Source organism: Eublepharis macularius, chromosome 5 (genome assembly GCF_028583425.1).
Source record: "Eublepharis macularius isolate TG4126 chromosome 5, MPM_Emac_v1.0, whole genome shotgun sequence".
Lineage (NCBI taxonomy): Eukaryota > Metazoa > Chordata > Lepidosauria > Squamata > Eublepharidae > Eublepharis > Eublepharis macularius.
Window position 1 is genome coordinate 125870972 of NC_072794.1, and position 19010 is coordinate 125889981.

General features: G+C 46.0%; 1 protein-coding gene across 1 annotated transcript in view; it reads right to left on the bottom strand.

The window, feature by feature from the left end:
• Positions 1 to 237: 237 nt before the first annotated feature.
• SYT6 (synaptotagmin 6) overlaps positions 238 to 19010 on the bottom strand; it is a 211651-nt gene continuing 192878 nt past the window's right edge. Inside the window, exons 7-8 of the mRNA XM_054980659.1 lie at positions 12780 to 12881; positions 238 to 541 (exon numbers count right to left, since the gene is read on the bottom strand). Of these exons, the coding sequence (XP_054836634.1) occupies positions 470 to 541; positions 12780 to 12881 (174 nt within the window). The 3' untranslated portion in view covers positions 238 to 469. The remainder of the gene's footprint in view (positions 542 to 12779; positions 12882 to 19010) is intronic.

Below are 19010 nucleotides of genomic sequence, written 5' to 3' on the forward strand. Positions count from 1 at the left end.
CTCTCTCTCTCTCTCTCTCTCTCTCTCTCTCTCTCTCTCTGTGTGTGTGTGTGTGTGTGTGTGTGTGTGATTCCCTTCTTAAATCTGTGTGGTTAGCTGCAGAAGAAGGCCAGGATTTCTATACAACTTGTCCATACATACAGAAATAGCTATTTTACATGTTATTTTACAGACGAGAGTTCCAGCCTATGCCTCATTCCTCCTCCATTTCTTCAGGAAGCCTTGCCCATAAAGTGAAAACCACAGAGAATGTCACCTTGAAAGACATAAATAACAAAGATAAAATTGGACCATAAACAGTTCTGATGCCTTTGTCACTGCCAGATCAAATCATCTCAGTGTTGGTTGTCTGGTTCCACTCTTATTCAGCAACCAGATGCTTAGAATTCAGGGCATGTGAGAAAAAAACCAAAAACCAAAACAAATCGAACATCTTTGTTGAGTCTAGGTGGAGTCAGCGCTTGATGTATCATGGTGTTGGAGGTGGTTTAGGAGAAGGGCAGGAGCCTTGGCTGTCAAAACTGGCTGCTCGGCCATGCCACTGTGGAAGGAAAAAAAGAGGCAAATTACTGGGGGGAGCTTCATGTGTGCTTGGACAGAGACCCCTATATATGTAGGTGGTCCTGTTTATTTAAGTGGTGGAGAGTGGGGAAGGAGCATTATAAGTGCACCTCTCTCTAGCTGTCATTTCTGTCGATATGAACAGATAAACCCTCCATGTGCATACACCCAAAAGAACCACTGGATTGGGGCAACAATGGTTCAATAGGCTATTTATAGATATTAACACTGCTCAGAACTATTTTCACATTTGGAGTTCATCATCATCACCAACCACCACCACCTTGATTTATCATTTTCTCTAACACTTAAAATATATTAAATGTGTTGCGATAGATATTAAAATCACAACAATCCCTGCCTGCAAGGTCATAGTTTAATAAGGAGAATAAAGAATGGCGAGAAGGAAAGAATAAAATGTATGAAGTCACTGGACGAAGAAGAAAATCAGAAGCATAAAGAAGCAAAATATCAAGTACTGGAGAAACAAGAAGGGGGAAAGATATTTTTAAAGTTTGTGTGCTTATTGTTTAACAGTTTATAGTTGTGTTTTACAGTTTTAATAAATTTTATTTATGAGGCCCTGCCCCACCGGTTCTCCGCCATCCCTTCAGCCGCCTCCAGGGGGAGGTAATGAGCTCCCTCCACCTCAGACTAGGCCGGGGCCGTGGTTACAGCACCAGGGTCGGCCTCCGGCCAGCTGGTCTGGGAGTCTCTATCCCACTCTCTCTGTGCCACGCTCTCAGCCAGCTTCTCCTCCTCGGCGTCATTGGGAGCCTCCCCCTTTATAGCAACTCTCCTCCCCGCCCCTGGACCCGTCACCAATCCCCGTGCGTGCCGCCTCCACCATCTGCTCTACCCCCTGCTTTCTCCGTCTCCATTGGTCACCGTGCTCGTCCTTCTTCCCTTCCCCCTCTCTCTCCTCATCTAGCCCTTAGCCCTTCCCTCTCCCATAGGGAGCCAATCCCCGGTGGGCGTTGGCCAGCCTCCCCCTGTGGCTCACACAGGGGAGCCTTCCCAGGAGCCGTCCAGCCATTCAGGGGACAGAGCGGCTGGCTCCATGCCCTGCCCCCTCACCTCGGCTCCTGGGCCCTCCCCCTCCCCACTCCCGGCCGAGCCCACCCTCGAGCCGCCACCCTGGGCGACCATGACGCCGATGCTGGCATTCTCGTTGCCTCGGCGTCCTCCCTCCGCGGCGGACCTGCTGCCGGCGCGCAGGACGTTCGGGCCGACCCTGGCAGTCCTGGCGGAGGCAGTGGCAAAGCGCTCCGCGGCCGCGGCAGCGCGCCTGGGAGCATCGCAGCTTTGGCCTGGCCTGCCACGCGGCTCGCCCACTCCCCCCACGTCCAAAGGCTGCTCGCCTCCCCTTGTGAGTGTGGGGGCCCAGGGGGTGCCGTGGGGTGCGTCGGGGTGAGCCCAGTCCGGGGCAGGAGGAGCCTGCTCCGGACACACCCCCTCCCTGGGGACGGGCGTCTCTTGATCCGATGGTTCCTTGGGGATCTGCGACGTAATCCGTGTTCACATGGAGCCGCCACGGCCGGTGCAGCATTTGGAAGCTGAAAGGGAGCAGAGAGAGGTACCATCTGAGAACCCGTGGGTTATGGTCCTTCATGCGGGCCATCCAGAGCAGGGAGGCGTGGTCAGTGGCCAAGGTGAAGGGGTTGTTGGAGAGGTAGAACTGGAAGGCCCCCATGGCCCACTTCACCGCCAGGGCTTCCTTTCCCACTGTGGCATACTTGACTTCGGCCGGCTGTAGCTTCCGACTGATGAACAACACTGGATGTTCCTGGCCGTCCACTTCCTGGGACAGGACCGCCCGTAGCCCCACATCCGATGCGTCCATCTGGATGAGGAAGGGTCAGCTGAAGTCCGGGTTCCGGAGGACGGGAGCGCCTGACAAGGCTTTGCGCAGAGTATAGAAGGCCCACACCCGGTCAGGGTGCCAATGGATGGTGGTGGGTTGGTCCTTCTGTAGACAATTGGAGAGGGGGCTGGCCTGGCTGGCAAAATGGGGAATGAACTTACTATAGTAGCCAACCAGCCCCAAGAAGTGTCTCATCTGGCGCTTGGTCCGGGGCCGCGGGCTTTGCTCCAGCATGGTCACCTTGCCAGGCACAGGACGTAGCACTCCCCGGCCCACCTGGAACCTGAGGTAGGTGAGTTCCTGGAACCCGATCCGGCTCTTGCTTGGGTTGGCCCATAAGCCTGCCGCTGCCAATGCCTTCAGGACCGTGTCCAGGTGCTGTAGGTGCGACGGCCAGTCGGTGCTGAATATGATGATGTCATCGATATAGGCCTGGGCAAACTCTTGGCAGTGGGCTAGTACGTGGTTGACGAGCCGTTGGAAGGCTCGTCCTTCTTCCCTTCCCCCTCTCTCTCCTCGTCTAGCCCTTAGCCCTTCCCTCTCCCGTAGGGAGCCAATCCCCAGCCGGTGTTGGCCAGCCTCCCCCTGTGGCTCACACAGGGGAGCCTTCCCAGGAGCCATCCAGCCATTCAGGGGACAGAGCGGCTGGCTCCATGCCCTGCCCCCTCGCCTCGGCTCCTGGGCCCTCCCCCTCCCCGCTCCCGGCTGAGCCCGCCCCCAAGACACCGCCCTGGGTGACCATGACGCTGACGCCGGCGTTCTCGGCACCTCGCCATCCTCCCTCCGTGTCGGAGCCACTGCCAGCATGCAGGATGTTTGGGCCGACCCTGGCAGTCCCGGCGGAGGCGGTGGCGAAGCGCTCCGCGGCCCCAGCAGCACACCCGGGAGCTTCACAGCTTCGGCTTGGCCTGTCGTGCAGCCCACCCATTCCCCCCATGTCCAAAGGCTGCTCGCCTCCCCCTGTGCGTGTGGGGGCCCGGGGGGTGCGTCGGGGTGTTGGGCAGAGCCCCGGGGGGGTGGGGGGCCCCATGGGACAAGCCCAGTCTGGGGCAGGAGGAACCTGCTCCGGACATTATTTTTTAAAATAAGGGGGGATAATTAAGCTAATGTCAGAGAGAAGCACATTCCATCATTACAGTGCAACAAGAGGGGAAACAGTTGAGCAGAAGACAGCATAGGAAACATTCACAGAAGAAATAAGAGTATGAAGAAGACAGTAAAGAGGAATCAAAGCAAAGAAAAAAACAATTTCGGTTCATGTAGAGATTTTCACATCAGAAAAAAAAACTTCTACTCCTGCTTGGGGAAGGAAATATATATTTCCCTATGTTTTTTCTAGAAGGATGAAAACAGCTCGCTGCGGTCAATTTGCAGTGGGAAAATAGCCGATGGGGAAAGAGACAAGAAGAATTTCTCTCCCCGTACCTGTTTCCCATTTCAAACTGTAGCCTCAGCTGTTTTACTGTATAAAAACTCCCATTGAATAATCATAGAACTTAATGTGCGTTTCTGCCCCAACAGATTCAGAACAGATAGAGGACCTGTGATTTCACAAGAAAAAGATTGTCTGGAATTTCACAAAGCAGTTTCACATTTCACTGGAATGAAATGAGCAGAAACTAGCTAGATATGGATCAAACAAGACTTCAACAGAATTAATTGAAGGCTGCTTTCCCTTGCTCCTCAGAGGGAGCCAGTGCTGAAGGTCACCACAGGACTGGCTGACAAAGACAAAAAGAGGAGGAGGAGAGTTCACATCTCTCTTTTTTCACCCCCCATTCTGATATGCAAGAGAACCAAAATAAGCAAAGGGGGGCATGTCTTGTTTTGGAAATAGGGGTGTGCACCCCCAAAAGATTTGGGTTTCCTGCTTTGGGTTTACCCAAAGTGGAGGAAAAATCCAGAATTACCAGAATCCCGAAGCGGCAAGCTGCTTCGGGATTCTGGTGTTTAGCTCACTTCAGTATGCTCTGTAAAGATTCAGAGCATACTGAAGTGAGAAGGAGCAAACCCCTAACCCCCACCACTCCACCCCCACCACCCCTCAGTTAAACCCACCCCCACCCCACTTACCTGGCTGGGAGAGGGGAGGCTGATCAGCTGGGTGGCAGGAGGGTCTCGTGAGGCTGGGATGGCTTGGGCTGATTCCTCTGCCACTGTGTCACCGCCTGCGGGGCCCACAGTAGCCAGCTGGCTGGTGTGGAAGGCCAAAGCCGGCTACTCCACCACCTGCGCCACCTCCTCTGCTGCCACAGCAGCCAGCTGGGCAGCGGGGAAGACCAGAGCTGGCTTTGCAGTGGCACGGAAAGGGGAATTTAAACCCTTTGACCTGAAGCGATACGATTCACTTTGGGAAGCTTTGATTTGAGGTTCCCGAATCCTTGCAAAATGGGTCCAATTCAGGTACTTTACCCGAATCAGAAACCCAAATCACACACCCCTAGCTGGAAATACGTCTTGTGTACAGTGAAGGCAGAAGACATGGAATACCTGCAGGGGGTAGTAAATCTGACAGATAGATAGCAAAATGAGATCCTTTATTCTGCCTCTCTTCTGTCCTTCTTGTATATCTCCAGATTGGTATTCTTAAGCTACTTCCTGTTTCTTCCTGGAAGTCCCTCTCTCCCAGTTTAGTAAGGTAGTTAGTATCTATTCTGTTTCTCTGCTTTCTGTGAAAATTGTAGTTCCTGAATAAACTCTCTTCATTCACTTCTTAATCAGACTCAAAATCATTCCTAAGATATACTAGAGCCTACATCTTACTAGTGGCAGCTTAACTCCAGGCAAAGGGATGTTGGGAAGAAAAAGATTTTTAAAAAACAGCCAGACTCCCTCAGGTCTTGGCAAATCTCAGTGCAAGATGGCTTTGGACCAAGAGGGCAGTTGTGACAGAGGTCATTGTGCATATGTGCACATGCATGAGAGATGGCAAAAGAGAGGAAGCACCAGAAAAGAAAAGGTGTAACGTTTTGCATATAATGAGTATTTTATTTATGCTGGTTAATGTGACTTTTTCGATATATGTTACTGTGCCTTTAAAGAAAGAAAGGGGAGAGGATTGGTGCATAGAGTCTGTTGTGATTGGATGATAGTTGTAACCTAGTGGGTGGAATGGACTGCAGTTTTTAGTCAGAATTCTGAGAGAAAAATGTTCATTCTGGCCAAATCAGGGAATCTGTGGAGCCTGCACCCTCTCACCACGTGTATCTTAGAGAAAGTACTTATTCTGTCTAAATCAGGCAAACTGTGTGGAAATCTGAAATGGTTTCATTCTATCTAGGTCAGGCAAGCTGTGTGAAAATGTCTGAATGAATCTGTGTGTGTAGAAGATAGGACTGTTCGTTCTGTTAGTGAACATCTGTGTGGAAAATAAGTCTTTGTTATTGGGTCTGTTTTTCAAACCACCAAGTTAAGAACTATTCTGAAACCAATATGATTACCAGTAGTCTGCTATTCTCATGCTTATGCATTTATAAATAAATTCTACTTTTGTTTAAGCAGAAAAAAATCTCCCTTTTACCTCACTACTACCCTCACATGTTGAACATTCTGTCAAACTACCATCTGTAACAAGGCCTTCCTATAATACCAGTTAAACAGAGACAGTCTAAAGTGAAAACCTTACGGTGGCAGAGGGAATCAGGGAGGTAACAATATATAGGTCACACAAACAGGGCAAAACACTACTGGTGGTGTGAAGAGTGGGATTCAATTTCAAACCCCAAAGGGAATGTGTTCTCAGGGTAAAAGCTTGGATAAAGTAGAGAACGTCTGAGGCACTGTGTGTGTGTGGGGAAAAGCAGTGTTGGTTGTGACCAGAGTCCTCCTGAGGTAAATATTTAAGGTAATATAAGGAGGACCTGAAGTAAAGGACCAGAGGCAAGTTTATAAAAACAAAGAAAATCATTACAGGCAAGAAGAAACCTGGGCAATGGGGCAAGGTATAAGTTTAACAGAAGTAATAAGATACATAAGTAATAAGATAAAAAATGGCAGGTGGTGGAGGAGGAGGAAGAAAGGCAGGAGGAGCAACAGAAGTAATTATAGAGGCATAGAGTATAGCAATCTCATCATCAAAATACTTAGCAAACATATTATGAGGTAAAGAAAAAAGGAGAGAAGGACATGGAGAATAAGCAGAAGATGAATATATAAGATGGACAAAATACGATTACTTAGAAAAATATGCTGACAAAATGAAAACAAATTTATAGGTGTGGAAATTGTAATAAGAAGTTTTCTACCAATAAGCAATGTTTATTTCATTTCTGAGTATTATTCAAAAGGGGTGTTCTAGAGACTGGCACGTATCAGGAAAATGCCACAAACTACAGTTTGTGGTTCGTCGCGTTTCATGAACTATGAACTTTCATGAACTTGCCCATCGTGAACCCAGTTCACGAGTTACAGAATCTACATTGTTTTCAGCTACAGAATCTCCATAATTTCAAAATATATCAGATTCCAGATTGACACTGCACATTGACATGAGAATTTCAAATATGACAGAATTCCTTAGTCTCAGTTCGCATTTTTAGTGCTTTTGTCTGGTGTCAAAATTTGCCAGAGTTCCATGATTTACAATTCACAATGGCAATGGTTGGTCCAACACTTTTTGCCTAATACTAAAAGCCATGAACAATGCATGCCACTTATGAACAAAGACTGAGAATGAGTTAGGCCATCTAGCTCAGCACTGTCTACTTGGACTGACAGCTGCTGTCCAGGGTCTTTCTAAACATCTGCTATCTGAGGGCTGAACCTAAGGCCTTCTACACATAAAACAGGTATTCTATCAATGAGCCACAAACACTCTCGACTGTGGCTAACAGAAAACTAATACCCAATATTTAAACCAAATATTGCTGGATGTTAGGTATTGAAATGGAGTTTAGGCTCTAGCAAAAGTCTGAAAAAGAATCCTACAAGAAAAGACAAACAGAACATCAGGAAGGGGAACCATTTTTCACCGTCTCCATCCAATGAAACATGAGGGAATGTTTGAGCTACAAGGGGGTAAATTTTCAAGAGTAGAAAGCCCTGGGCTCAAATCCTCATTCAGTCATGAAGCTTAACAACCAGGCAGTCTCAGGCTAACCTACTGCGCAGGGTTGTTATGGAAATAAATAGATGGGAAATCTATATGCCACCTTGAGCACTGTGGAGAAAGGATGGAATAAAAATGTGAAAGATGGACAGGCAGATGCAATTTAACTATTAGAAAAGCACATTCAAAGCAATGGTTAGAAACGTCCTTAAAAAAACCCCTCGGAAATAGTATATTGTTGTAAATGTCAAATACTATAGTAATATATCTGGTACCAGATATATTACTGGGGGGGGGGTGGCAGCAGATACAGAGGGCTGAGGCAAGGAAGGTGTAGGGAAAACTTCCACATGAGTGCTCCATTGCCCTTGCAAATGTTTCTCCATTTGCAGCAGCGACAAGAACTACTTGGGAAATCCACATGGAGGCAGTTAGTGAGATAAGATTATAATATACAATGAGAAAATACTCAGCCTTGGCAGTGCTTCACATTTTAGCATGCAGCTCTTTTAAAAAAATACTGAACGACATCAAAGTTAATTCAGTCGTTCTCCTAAATAATATACCATACAGAACACTTAGAACATTTGCTGTTTAAATGCTATGCTTTCTACAACTTTATTTTCATTTGCTTTTAAACACATACGTATACTCTCAGGTATTACACTTATCAAACATTAAAAGCAACACATTTGGTCTAACCTTTAAAGGAACTGCAGTTATTGCCTTTTAATTAATTGAAATATTATTATATTATATTGTATAACAATGATAATAGTGCCTTTCCATAGATAGATGTTATTACTACAGAGATGCCTCTTTCATAAACCATTGTCAATGCAATTTTCACTTGTTTTGCAAACCAACACCCAACTGCTGAGCCTGTGATCATTAGATACCTCAGAAAAAAGAAGCGTAGCTGGATCCAGCCAGGCTCTTATCTTATCCAGAAAAAAGAAAGGTTGCCCTAAATTTGGCCTCAGCAGTGCTTCCCATTTTAGCATGCTGCTCTTTTTTAAAAATACTGAACAACATCAAATTTAATTTAATCATTCTCTTAAAAATTAGCTAATGTAGTTCAGCAGGGCCTACTTCCCCAAAGATGATGTAATTGTTCAAATTGAAAATCAGATCAAGCAAGAAGTAAATGGTATAGCATACAGGATATACACATTTTTAGATCCTCGAGATCATAAATCAAGAGCAATCTGTCTTGAGGCCATGGATATAATTTCAAGCAAATGTTACTGAAGCTTCTGAGTTTTTGCCTATTGACTCAGTCACATACATGCCATTGATCAGCTCCACCGTATACAAACTAGTCCACAACTGGGTTTACAATGGGGCTTGTCTGGTGTGGTGGTGGGGCAAAGACGCACTCCACTTCCATATGCTTTTCAAAGAATTTCATCTGCATGCTAACGTTTGATATTCTCCTGCATTTCAGACAAATAAGAGATCTACTAAAGAAATTTCCACAGATTAGGGAAAAGGAACAAGCTCAGCAGCTACCAGCCTAGACTGCATTTTTCAAACGCAGAGCTGTTGCAGTGTCTTATTTAATATGACAGATGGCTACTGGACATGGATATTGGCTCCTTTTGTTTGCTGAATATTATACTTTGTTCATGCCCTCCTGTGCATTCAGATCTTCATCCTATCTCCCCCTACCCTGAGAGAGAGAGAGGCTAAAGTCTTGACAGTATGGTTGCAGGCTTCCAGGTGGGGCCTGGAGATCTCCCAGAATTACAAGTGATCTCCAAACTATATAGATCAGCTCCCATGGATGCTATGGCTGCGTTGGAAGGCAGACCCTATGGCACGGTTCCCCGCTGAGGTATTTACTCTCTCCAAACCCTATCCTCATTGGGATTCACTCCCAAATATCCAGAAATTTACCAAGTTGGAGTTGGTAGCATTAGTTGCCAATAGGCCTGGAGAACAATGTCTTGTCCCTTTAACAAGGCTTAATGTGTGGAAATGGGCTGCTAAAGCTTTTTATGGCATGGAGGTAAACAACACCTATAAATAACACCTCATGAAGTCTCTGTTAAAGAGACAGGACTTTTTTTGTCCAGACCTGTTGGCAACCCTATCTGGTCTTCTGCAAATCCTTTTCTAGATCACTTGACTGGACACTGATGTGTCTTGAGAGGAGAAAGGTACGCAGAGTAAAATTAAGGGAAATGGGGGAACCGTGCTGCTGGATAATGAAGGAAAATGGTATAAACATGCCCCAAAGCAGGTTAATGACATCATCAGCATGAATCATATTGTTGGCTACTCCTCAGGTGCCAGGTATGGTGGTTATACCATGCAGCCCCAGCTCCTCCTTTCCTCTATCACCTCCCAATGATATCCTATCCACCAATAAGAACTCTGGTCCCTGATTCCACCACCTCAGTCACAGCATGGCAATGTTATGTGGCCCATTCCACTCCTTTGCACCTGCTGTTATTGCTGCTCCCGAGTATGAATTCTGTTGAACTCTAGCATTGGCAGACAAGGGAGTAAAGGTGATTGAATGCTTTATTAACTACAATAAGCTGTTTTATTCTATATAGTATATTGTTTGAAGAATATTGTTTTTTGCATTGTTGATTGTATATTCCTGAGTGATTGCAATCATACTTTACATCAGGGGTTCCTCCTGATCTTTATAAGCCTGCAGGGACCTTTGAAATTCTGCCACAGTGTAGTGGGCACAGGAGGCAGAGCCAGCCACACAATGGCTGCAGAAGCTTACCTTCAGTCACACAGTAGAGATCCTTGTGCTGTGATAGCAGTTGCTGCCAAAGCAACATTTTAAAATATCTGCACAGCCAATCAAATCTAATGACCATTCAGAAGCTCTGCAGGGCAAAAGCCCCATCTGGCCCTGCTCATTTTCTAAAAACACTTGATGGGTACCAGGAAAGGTGCTGGTGGGCAACATGGTATCCAAGGGCACCTCATTGGGGATCCTGCTTTGCATCAGACTTATTTGTATGCCTAAATAAAGTGTGTGTGAAGTGATCTTTTTGACTTGTATCATAGCCTTCTGTTCTTTTGTATGATCACAAGCTAACAGTAAAAAAGTTACATATTTATGACTATAAAACATTGATAAAGTTCAGCGACACTAGTATTAATTGACTATGTATGCAGGATATTAAAGAACAGAGAAATGCTTCTATTTTCCTTAATTCAAAGAAATTTTCTTTCCCTTCATCGAGCATTATTTTCCAGGGAATTTCCTATTTGCAAAGCAGTTGAAGCTGGACAAGTTTGGCTTTGTATGCTTTCAAAGGTAAATAATTATTTTACATAATAGGAAAACTCCCCTCACCATTGGCATTAAACAGCTAAGTGATGTTTCTGAGCAGACCGCAAAAATGAAGCTGAATTTTTCAGGACATTTCCCTAGGAAAACGTTCCCCTAACAGCAACGAGAACTTTCAGGGCTGGGGGTGGTGGGGGGAGGTCATAGACTTCTAAATATTGATATGGTATGTGAAACACTCTGTGGTTCCTAAGTCAAAGTAATAAAAAATAGGAACTCGATTTTCACAGAATCTGGTTGTTCAAAACAGAAAAATAAGGCCAAGTCAGTTGCAAAAATACATAATCAAAGCCAAGCTACAAGTGACACCTGACATGAGTTGGGCATGTGTCAGTTTCCTTCAAGTTTTGAGGGGAAGTGTAGGCATCCTGGTCTTGCAGCTTGGGTCTCTGTATAAAAGCCCATTTAATTGAAGTTTGCAGAGTGGTCAGTCTAACACATTAGAGCTTTGCTCTATGTGGACCAAATGGAATGGGAGGAAGAACATGCAGTCGGGAGGGGAGTACAGGCATTGGGCTCTTCCCAGGCACCTCCTCTTCCCCTCTGGTGTGTGTGTGTGTGGGGGGGGTTTCAGGGCCCCTCTCCTGCCCCCCTGAATCAGAGCCGCATTCCTGGTGCTGCTGATGGTGGTGGTGGTGGTGGGTGAGCACTTCCCCTTCCTTGCTGCCTGGCCAAGTGTGCATGCCTGGCTATTCCAGGGCAGGGCGGCAGTCAGCCAGAGCATTTTCCCCTTTCTCCCTCCCTCCATTCCAGCACTGCTGCTCCGAACCCAGGTCAGCCTGGCCGAGCAGGCATGCCTGGCTGCTCTGGGCCACGCTGCAGTGGACAGGGTGGGCTGGAGCATTGCCACCTCCCCCTTCCCAGCCTGGCCCCCATAGAGTGATGTGGCTATAGGCCATGGCCCAGCTTGGCTGTGTGTGCACCCAGGCCACTCCAGGCCACCCTGTAGTAGACAGGCAGAGATGCTCTTGCCAGGCTGAGCTGGGCCTGGAGACATGGTGTGGGGAGGGAGAGGAGGAGCAAGGGGCGAATGCTCCGGCCAGCTGCCACACTGCCCTAGTTCTGGAGGGCGTGGGAGTGGGGTGCTGAACCCCCCACACCCAGCAGAGGGGAAGAGGGCACCCGGTGAGTGCCCGACACCTGCATTCCCCTCCCAACCGCTTGTTCTCCCTCCCATTCCAATTAGTTCACAATAGAACAAAGCTATAATGTGTTAGACTGACTGCTCTCCAAACGTCAATTAAATGGCCTTTTACACAGAAAACCAAGCTGCAAGACCAAGACGCCTACACTTCCCATCAGGACTTGAGGGAAACTGACATGTGTCCAACTCACGTCAGGCGTCACTTGTAGCTTGGCTCAGTCTCTCTTCCCATCCTTCATTTGCATGGCATATTCCAGAGTGCGGTATTTTAAAACAATAATTTACAAAATTGCCTACTCAGTTAAACTGAAGAGAAATAACAGTATCTTTGATGATTTGTTATTAGAGAGCAGTGTTTTTTAACACCGCCCCAAACTGTAAATATGATTACTTGGGCATTTGATACTCAAATATGATCAGCTTAAAGAAGCAACAAAATCCTTTAAAAATAACTGAGAACTAATTTTAGCTATTTTGTTTTGTTTAGACGTAACTTGAGATACTAACAAAAGATGTGAGTCTCTAGAGATGTGTCATTGATTTAAATAGACAGATGAAAATGGTTTTGAAGAAGCTCTCTAGGATTTGCAAGAGACTGATGTAGTATTTTAAACAAATAAATATCAAGATCCGAAATGACTGAAATTGTCTTATTAAATTTAAGACCTGTTTTCTAGTAACAAATTGATGATGGTATGATTTTGAGATGCCAGATACTGTCAAGCACATTCTCCAGAAAGTTCTGCTTCACCCCTTTCCCATCGGTGTTTGTAGAAAACAGACTATTTCTTTTAAAAAATAACTTTTTTTTTGGAAAATATGTCCCTTTTGGGATTAATACCTTAGAATGTTTCGAATGAGACATCACAGGAGAAAGGGAGTGGAATGACTCTGCTACTGGGATCACTGCCTTGGGAACACTCCCAACAGGTGCTGGATTTTGCTGTTGGCAAAAATAGATAAAGGATCATTTGCTGGTGGTTTGTAGAGTATGTTGTGATTATGTCTGGCCACTATAAAGCCAAATTCTTAGGACACATCCAAGTAGCACTTTAAAATGATTCTAGTCTCTCTGCGTTCCTGCTCTGGTCCCATTATGTTGGAAAACCCGTAGGCGTGGCATTTTCAGCCTTGTTGCTTCTCTGATTCCATCTAGCAAGTCCACATTCCTGGCTCAAGAGTTTGACCATCTGGCTTGTGTGCCTGTATGCACCAATGTAAAGGAACTGGTTTAAAGGAACTGATAAATTATTGTTGTAGATTCTTCCCACCATTTGGATATTCATGTAAAGACTTTGCAAAGAGTGGTATATGTGTTGTTACCTTCTGTTATTTATTGTATTTATTAATAATCATTGATAAGCTAGGCACTGTTGCACTTATAGCACTTTAAAAAGGTTTATAAAACTTTACAATAATTAGATTGATTATTGTGAACTCTGGGATTTTTTCTTGGCTCTGGTCCCATACTTGCCAGGTCATATCATTAACAGAGCAATTGTGAGACCAGCACAGGAGTTGCAGTTTACACAACAGGTGTTGGACGATGAGCATGGACAAGTAGTTGTCACTTTTGCATACTTCCTGAACTGAACACACAGACAGCAAAGAGGTAAGTATGAGAGCAGAACTACATGGAAATCCAAAACTGATTTTATCCCAAGCAATGTAGTCTGCAAAACATAGCTGGGGGAAAGGATCATAGAATTACACATAAGATGTGAGTCCACCCAGGGCCGGCGCGCCCATGGAGGCCAGGTAGGCGGTGGCCTCGGGCGCGCGGGCACTGGAGGGGCGCCGCTTGAGCCCCGCTGCCGCCGCCACACTTCCCAGCCGGGCGCAGCCTCCACGCACCGCCCCAGCAGCGGCTCGCAGCTTCTGCTCCCGGCTGGGGCGTGTGGGGGCGGCGGCGGTGGAAGCACGGGGCTGGCTGGCTCCGTTGCGTGCTCCTCCGCTCCAGCCGGGCGCAGAAGCCGTGAGCTGCTGCTGGGGTGGCGCACGGAGCAGCCTCCGTGCGCCGCCCCAGCCCCGGCTCGCAGCTTCTGCGCTCGGCTGGGGCATGTGGTGGCGGCAGCACGGGGCTGGCTGGCTGGCTGCAGCTACTGCTGCAGCCAGCCACCCCAGCTCTGCTGTGCACTCCTCCGCCCCAGCCGGGCGTAGAAGCCGTGAGCTGCTGCTGGGGCGGCGCACGGAGCAGCCTCCGCGCGCCGCTCTAGCAGCAGCCCGCAGCTTCTGCGCTCGGCGGTCTGCGCGCCGCCCAGCCCCCCTGCGGTGCGTGATGACGTCTGCGATGACGTCATCACGCAGTCCGTGGCGCGCCCGCACGCACACGCCGCCGCGGGCGCCAAAACCTCTGGCACCGGCCCTGAGTCCACCCCAAGAAACTGCAGCTTGATCATACTCTGAGAAACAACTTTATGGCTTCTCTGACATAGGGCTACCCTGTAGTAAGGCCAGAAGCAGCTAGTGAAAGACTATACTCTATAGAGAAGAAGAAAAGAGTGCTTCAGGAAGACAAGATTGCTGCTTCTTCTGCCAATCAATTATTCTCCTCTCAATCCTATATGTATTGAAATACATAGTTTTAAGCTGCCTCCCAACTAACAAATAAAACTGGGACTTTCACATAGCAATGTGTTCACTTCCTGTATTAATTAGTGAAAATAACGATACACTTTAACAACAGCTGCCTTGCACAACCTCTTATCAATGGCCAGATGTTTAGCAGTGTTGCATAGCTCAGATAATGTAGAGTTGTTTATTTCTGGCAAAACTGAAGCTGTTGTTTTCTAAACATAATGGCATATACTGAACTCATGGGATTGTAGTACTTTGTTCATCTTGTCTGTTTTGTACAGATTTTTAATTGGTCCTCATCAGTGCTGTAGCTGAGCAACCACCAATAGTGCACTGGGGTATAATGTCCAACATCTGTAACATCTGGTTTAAATTCTTTTTCCAGTCCTCGGGGGATCTGTAGGTTCTACATTGTTTGGTTTAATGGTATGGGATATTCCATTCATTCATTTATTTATTCATTTCCTGCCGCCTGCCCGCCCCTCCTATCATGCTAAGAGTTTGCCCAGAAAGCAGATCAAAGAAGTATATCATACTTGAAGGTAAAAATGGAGGTTGATGATCTTAATTAGCACCTGTGAATGATCACATGAAGCTGATTAATATGTTAACGTATACCAGGCTGTATGGTGGCTGCGACTCCTCCACAGATAGGTATAGAGTCCTTGTAATAAAATTGAGGTTCTAGATCTCATCCCACCCTTTTCAGTCTGTATTCCTCTGTTTCAGGTGATCAGGCTCCTATTTCCAATTGCTACTTTTAACGAAACATCTTGTAGATAAGCAGCTCTTGTATTCTGTCTCCTTTCAGCTGTCTATGTAGAAGCACAGCTTATAGTGAACATAAGAACATAAGAGAAGCCATGATGGATCAGGCCAATGGCCCATCCAGTCCAACACTCTGTGTTACACAGTGGCCAAAAAACCAGGTGTCATCAGGAGGTCTGCCAGTGGGGAAGGGACACTAGAAGCCCTCCCACTGATTGCCCCCCCCCCAACACCAAGTGCTATCCTATGCAGAGTTATGCTCTTCTGTAATGGACTTAGAGGGGCATAAGTTAGAGGGGCATAGGGCTGTACTGCTAGGAAGAACAAGAGGTGGGTCAGTGGCCCAGTACCCATCTAGTCCATGTGATTACCAGGAGCATCTAGATTCCTGGCCAGCTCAGTAGTTCTACGTACCAAGTGACTATTGTCAAATAACTGCATAAACTTATGTAAAGGTGACCTAAGCAGAGTTACTTCAGTCTAAGACCATTGAAATCAATGTGCTTAGACTGGTGTAACTGCTTAGGATTGTACTGTTATTGTCTTGTGGTGATAGCTTTAATTATTGATTAACATCATTGTAGATTTGAATTTTAATCTTGAATGTACTCAAGGCCAGTGTCCCTACCATGCCCTAAAATACCTTAGTTATTACATTTTTATCCTGCCCTTCGTTATGTGAGCTCAGAACAGCATACGTGGCTGTTCCCTCCTCCATTTTATTCTCACATTTCTGTGATTAGGCTGATGGAGAGTGATTGGCCTGATGTTACCCAGCAAGCATCAAGGTTGAGCAATAATTTAAACCCAAATCTCCTTAGTCCTGATCAACCTCTCTAAACACTCTGCCTCTCCACAATCCTTTTTTGCCCTTCTGGTTGTATCTAACTTGGACCTGCTACCACCTCTCATTTATTTCTTCTGTTCCAGCACTAGTAGGTGGTGTTTACCTACGTACAGTTTGGACTGTGCACATCTGTCTTGTACGTTTGTCACTTTATTGCACTATGACAACTGTAACAATGATGAGCACGTGGGGGGGGTGCTGCATGCAATTTGTAAGTTTGATCTATTTCTATTGTACCTTTCCACAGTTAGATTGTATTGTGCTTGGTATTGTACAGAGCAGATGTGGCAGTTTTGAAAGAGGTGCTTATAGCACACTGAGCAACTACAATCTCCTTAAAAGAACCCCCATAACAGTTGATTTCCCCTCCTCAAAAGAAAAAAAAACTTTATTCACTGGAGAGAATCTTTGGTTCTCTGGGGCTACAAAGGTAACATGGTGTTTGTGTATCTTGCTTATTGGGATATTGCTCTAAATATGTTTCTGCTTCAGTGAGGTTTTTTCCCCAGAAGATGTTTACATCAATTTATTTTGCTATGTTTGATTGTCTTTCAAATCCAAAGAACAAAACAAAGGAAAAAAATTATGGCTGGATGCACACCACATTACGTACTCAAGGAGTTTGTTCTGGGATCATGTTGGCTTCTACTCCCTAATTGGCTTCTCTGGGGGAGGGAGAGAGAGAGAGAGAGAGAGAGAGAGAGAGAGAGAGAGAGAGAGAGAGAGACGAGGTAGGTATGATGAGGAGATTCATTCATGTGCCTGACTGTTCGTGTGTACAGTGGTACTGGTAAACCTTTTCTTAACAACAACAACATTTGATTTATGTACTGCCCTTCAGGACAACTTAACACCCACTCGGAGTGGTTTACAAAGTGTGTTGTTATTATTCTCATGACAATTACCCTGTGAGGTGGATGGGGCTGGGAAAGCTCTGAGAGAGCTGTGACTGACCCAAGGTCACCTAGCTGGTTTCAAGTGGAGGAGTGGAGAATCAAACCCAGTTCTCCAGATTAGAGTCCTGCCACTACACCAAAATGGAGTATGTGGGTGAGCTAAACCCTGCTCCTGCACCCTCCTGGGCTGAAAGCCAAAACCACTTCCAGTATTAATGCTGGGAGAAAATTGCTTCAAAATAATAAGTGTAATATGGTAAGACTGGTAAGGGGGTGGAATTTAGTTCCCCTCATCTATGTGTTCTAAATTTGCTTGTAAAAACCTTCAGACCTTAGAATGATTCCTAGGTTCCCAATTCCATAGGTATGTCCCAATAATTTAATAGCCCAAGGTATTGTTTGTGTCTTTCTTCAGCTGTCCTTGTTAGATTTTGCTTCATTTTGTTATCACATATTTCATTTTGTCCATTTACTTATATGCATTGGTGATTGTATCAGAGCAACCCCAGACCTGTGCAAACCTTTGGAATGGTGTACTGGTATCCTGAAGCCTCTTATCTAATATTAATGCATCACAATGCCATGGTTGGGAAACACTGCATTGATGTGATTTATTATGATGCATCCAAGTGTGTTGTGCTGCTGTAGTTGTGTCATTTCAAAATAGGGACTGTAGTAATCACCTTGATGCATATGTTTCAGGTGCCCCTTCTTGCAGAAGAAACTCTTCAGGGGCTAGTTGTAAGGCATTTTGTAATGTTAATTCCTTACTTTCATTATAGCATTTTAATGTTCTTTCCATGTGTGAAGATTAATCAGCAAGGTGGCCACAATGGGAACTCACCTAAACAAGGAGAGCAGTGTGGGAGTCTGTTGGCAGAAGATAGCCCTGGAGGAAATGGCCACATGGACAGAGGCTGACAGAAGGTTGGATGGGAAGGTGGGCCTGCCCTGGAGAAGCTGGAGGTGTTGTTCCTGCAGTGACTGGAGAAAGTGCTTGGCTGACAGAAGCACAAGTTCATTTCCCTGTCCTGGCTATTGTGCCTTGCAGGAGATGGAGCAGGAAGGATATGGACTGGCCCCATGCAACTGCAGCTGAGTGGTGCAAAGTGGAAAGATAGGAGGATGGAGAAGATGGGAGCAGGGCAGAGGCTGAGTTCAAGGAGGCAGAGCTAGGAGCTTCAAAATAGGAGGACCCTAGCACAAGAGGTGGTTGATGTTTTTGAGAACGCAGAAGGGAGGAATATAGCCTGACAGAGAAAGGAAAGTTGGCAAGAGGAGAAGGATGAAACTGGAAGAGACCAACTGAACCTTGATCTCTGTTGCTGGATTCACAGCAAGCAAGGCAGAAGGGTCAAACCTCCCATTTCAGTTTACTTCAGTTCCCTGAAGTGGACTGAAATGACTGGAAAGGTGAAATGAAATCATCCTTTCTTGTTTCTTTTGCATGTTCCAGTAGGATGCCTGCACAGATTGTTTTGCTTTGGAGCACTTCATGCTATTTTTCCTAGCAGTGGCTATACGTAGATCTCCCTTTAACTATTGCAGGGCACATCTTTGCAAGGGTGCAGAGTTGTATTTTAGTTGTATATTTTACTTCTAACAATCTGCAAGAGTCAATTTTCAGATAATCCCTTGTCTCTTTGTTGTATCATATCCACCTTTTGATTGTTGTCAGCATGTTACAAAAACTGAGGCAGTTGTCTTGACAATGTTTTTGAGGGTAGCAAACTGCCTCCCATCCCATCTACCATCTCTGCTGCTACCTCTGCCTGGGAGCTAGAGCAGAGAATCCTCCCTTGCTCTCTCTCTTCCATTCAACCTTAAATACAGTGCACCGCGAGGGCAACTAAAGAAGAGGTAAAAAGCGCCATTTTGGAAGTCCGTCGGGCTTCTTCAAAATATGCAACGAAGCGTCAGCTGCCTCGCGAGATCATCATCGATTTTTCATCTAAGAGGATCCGAGACACTATCCTATACAGCT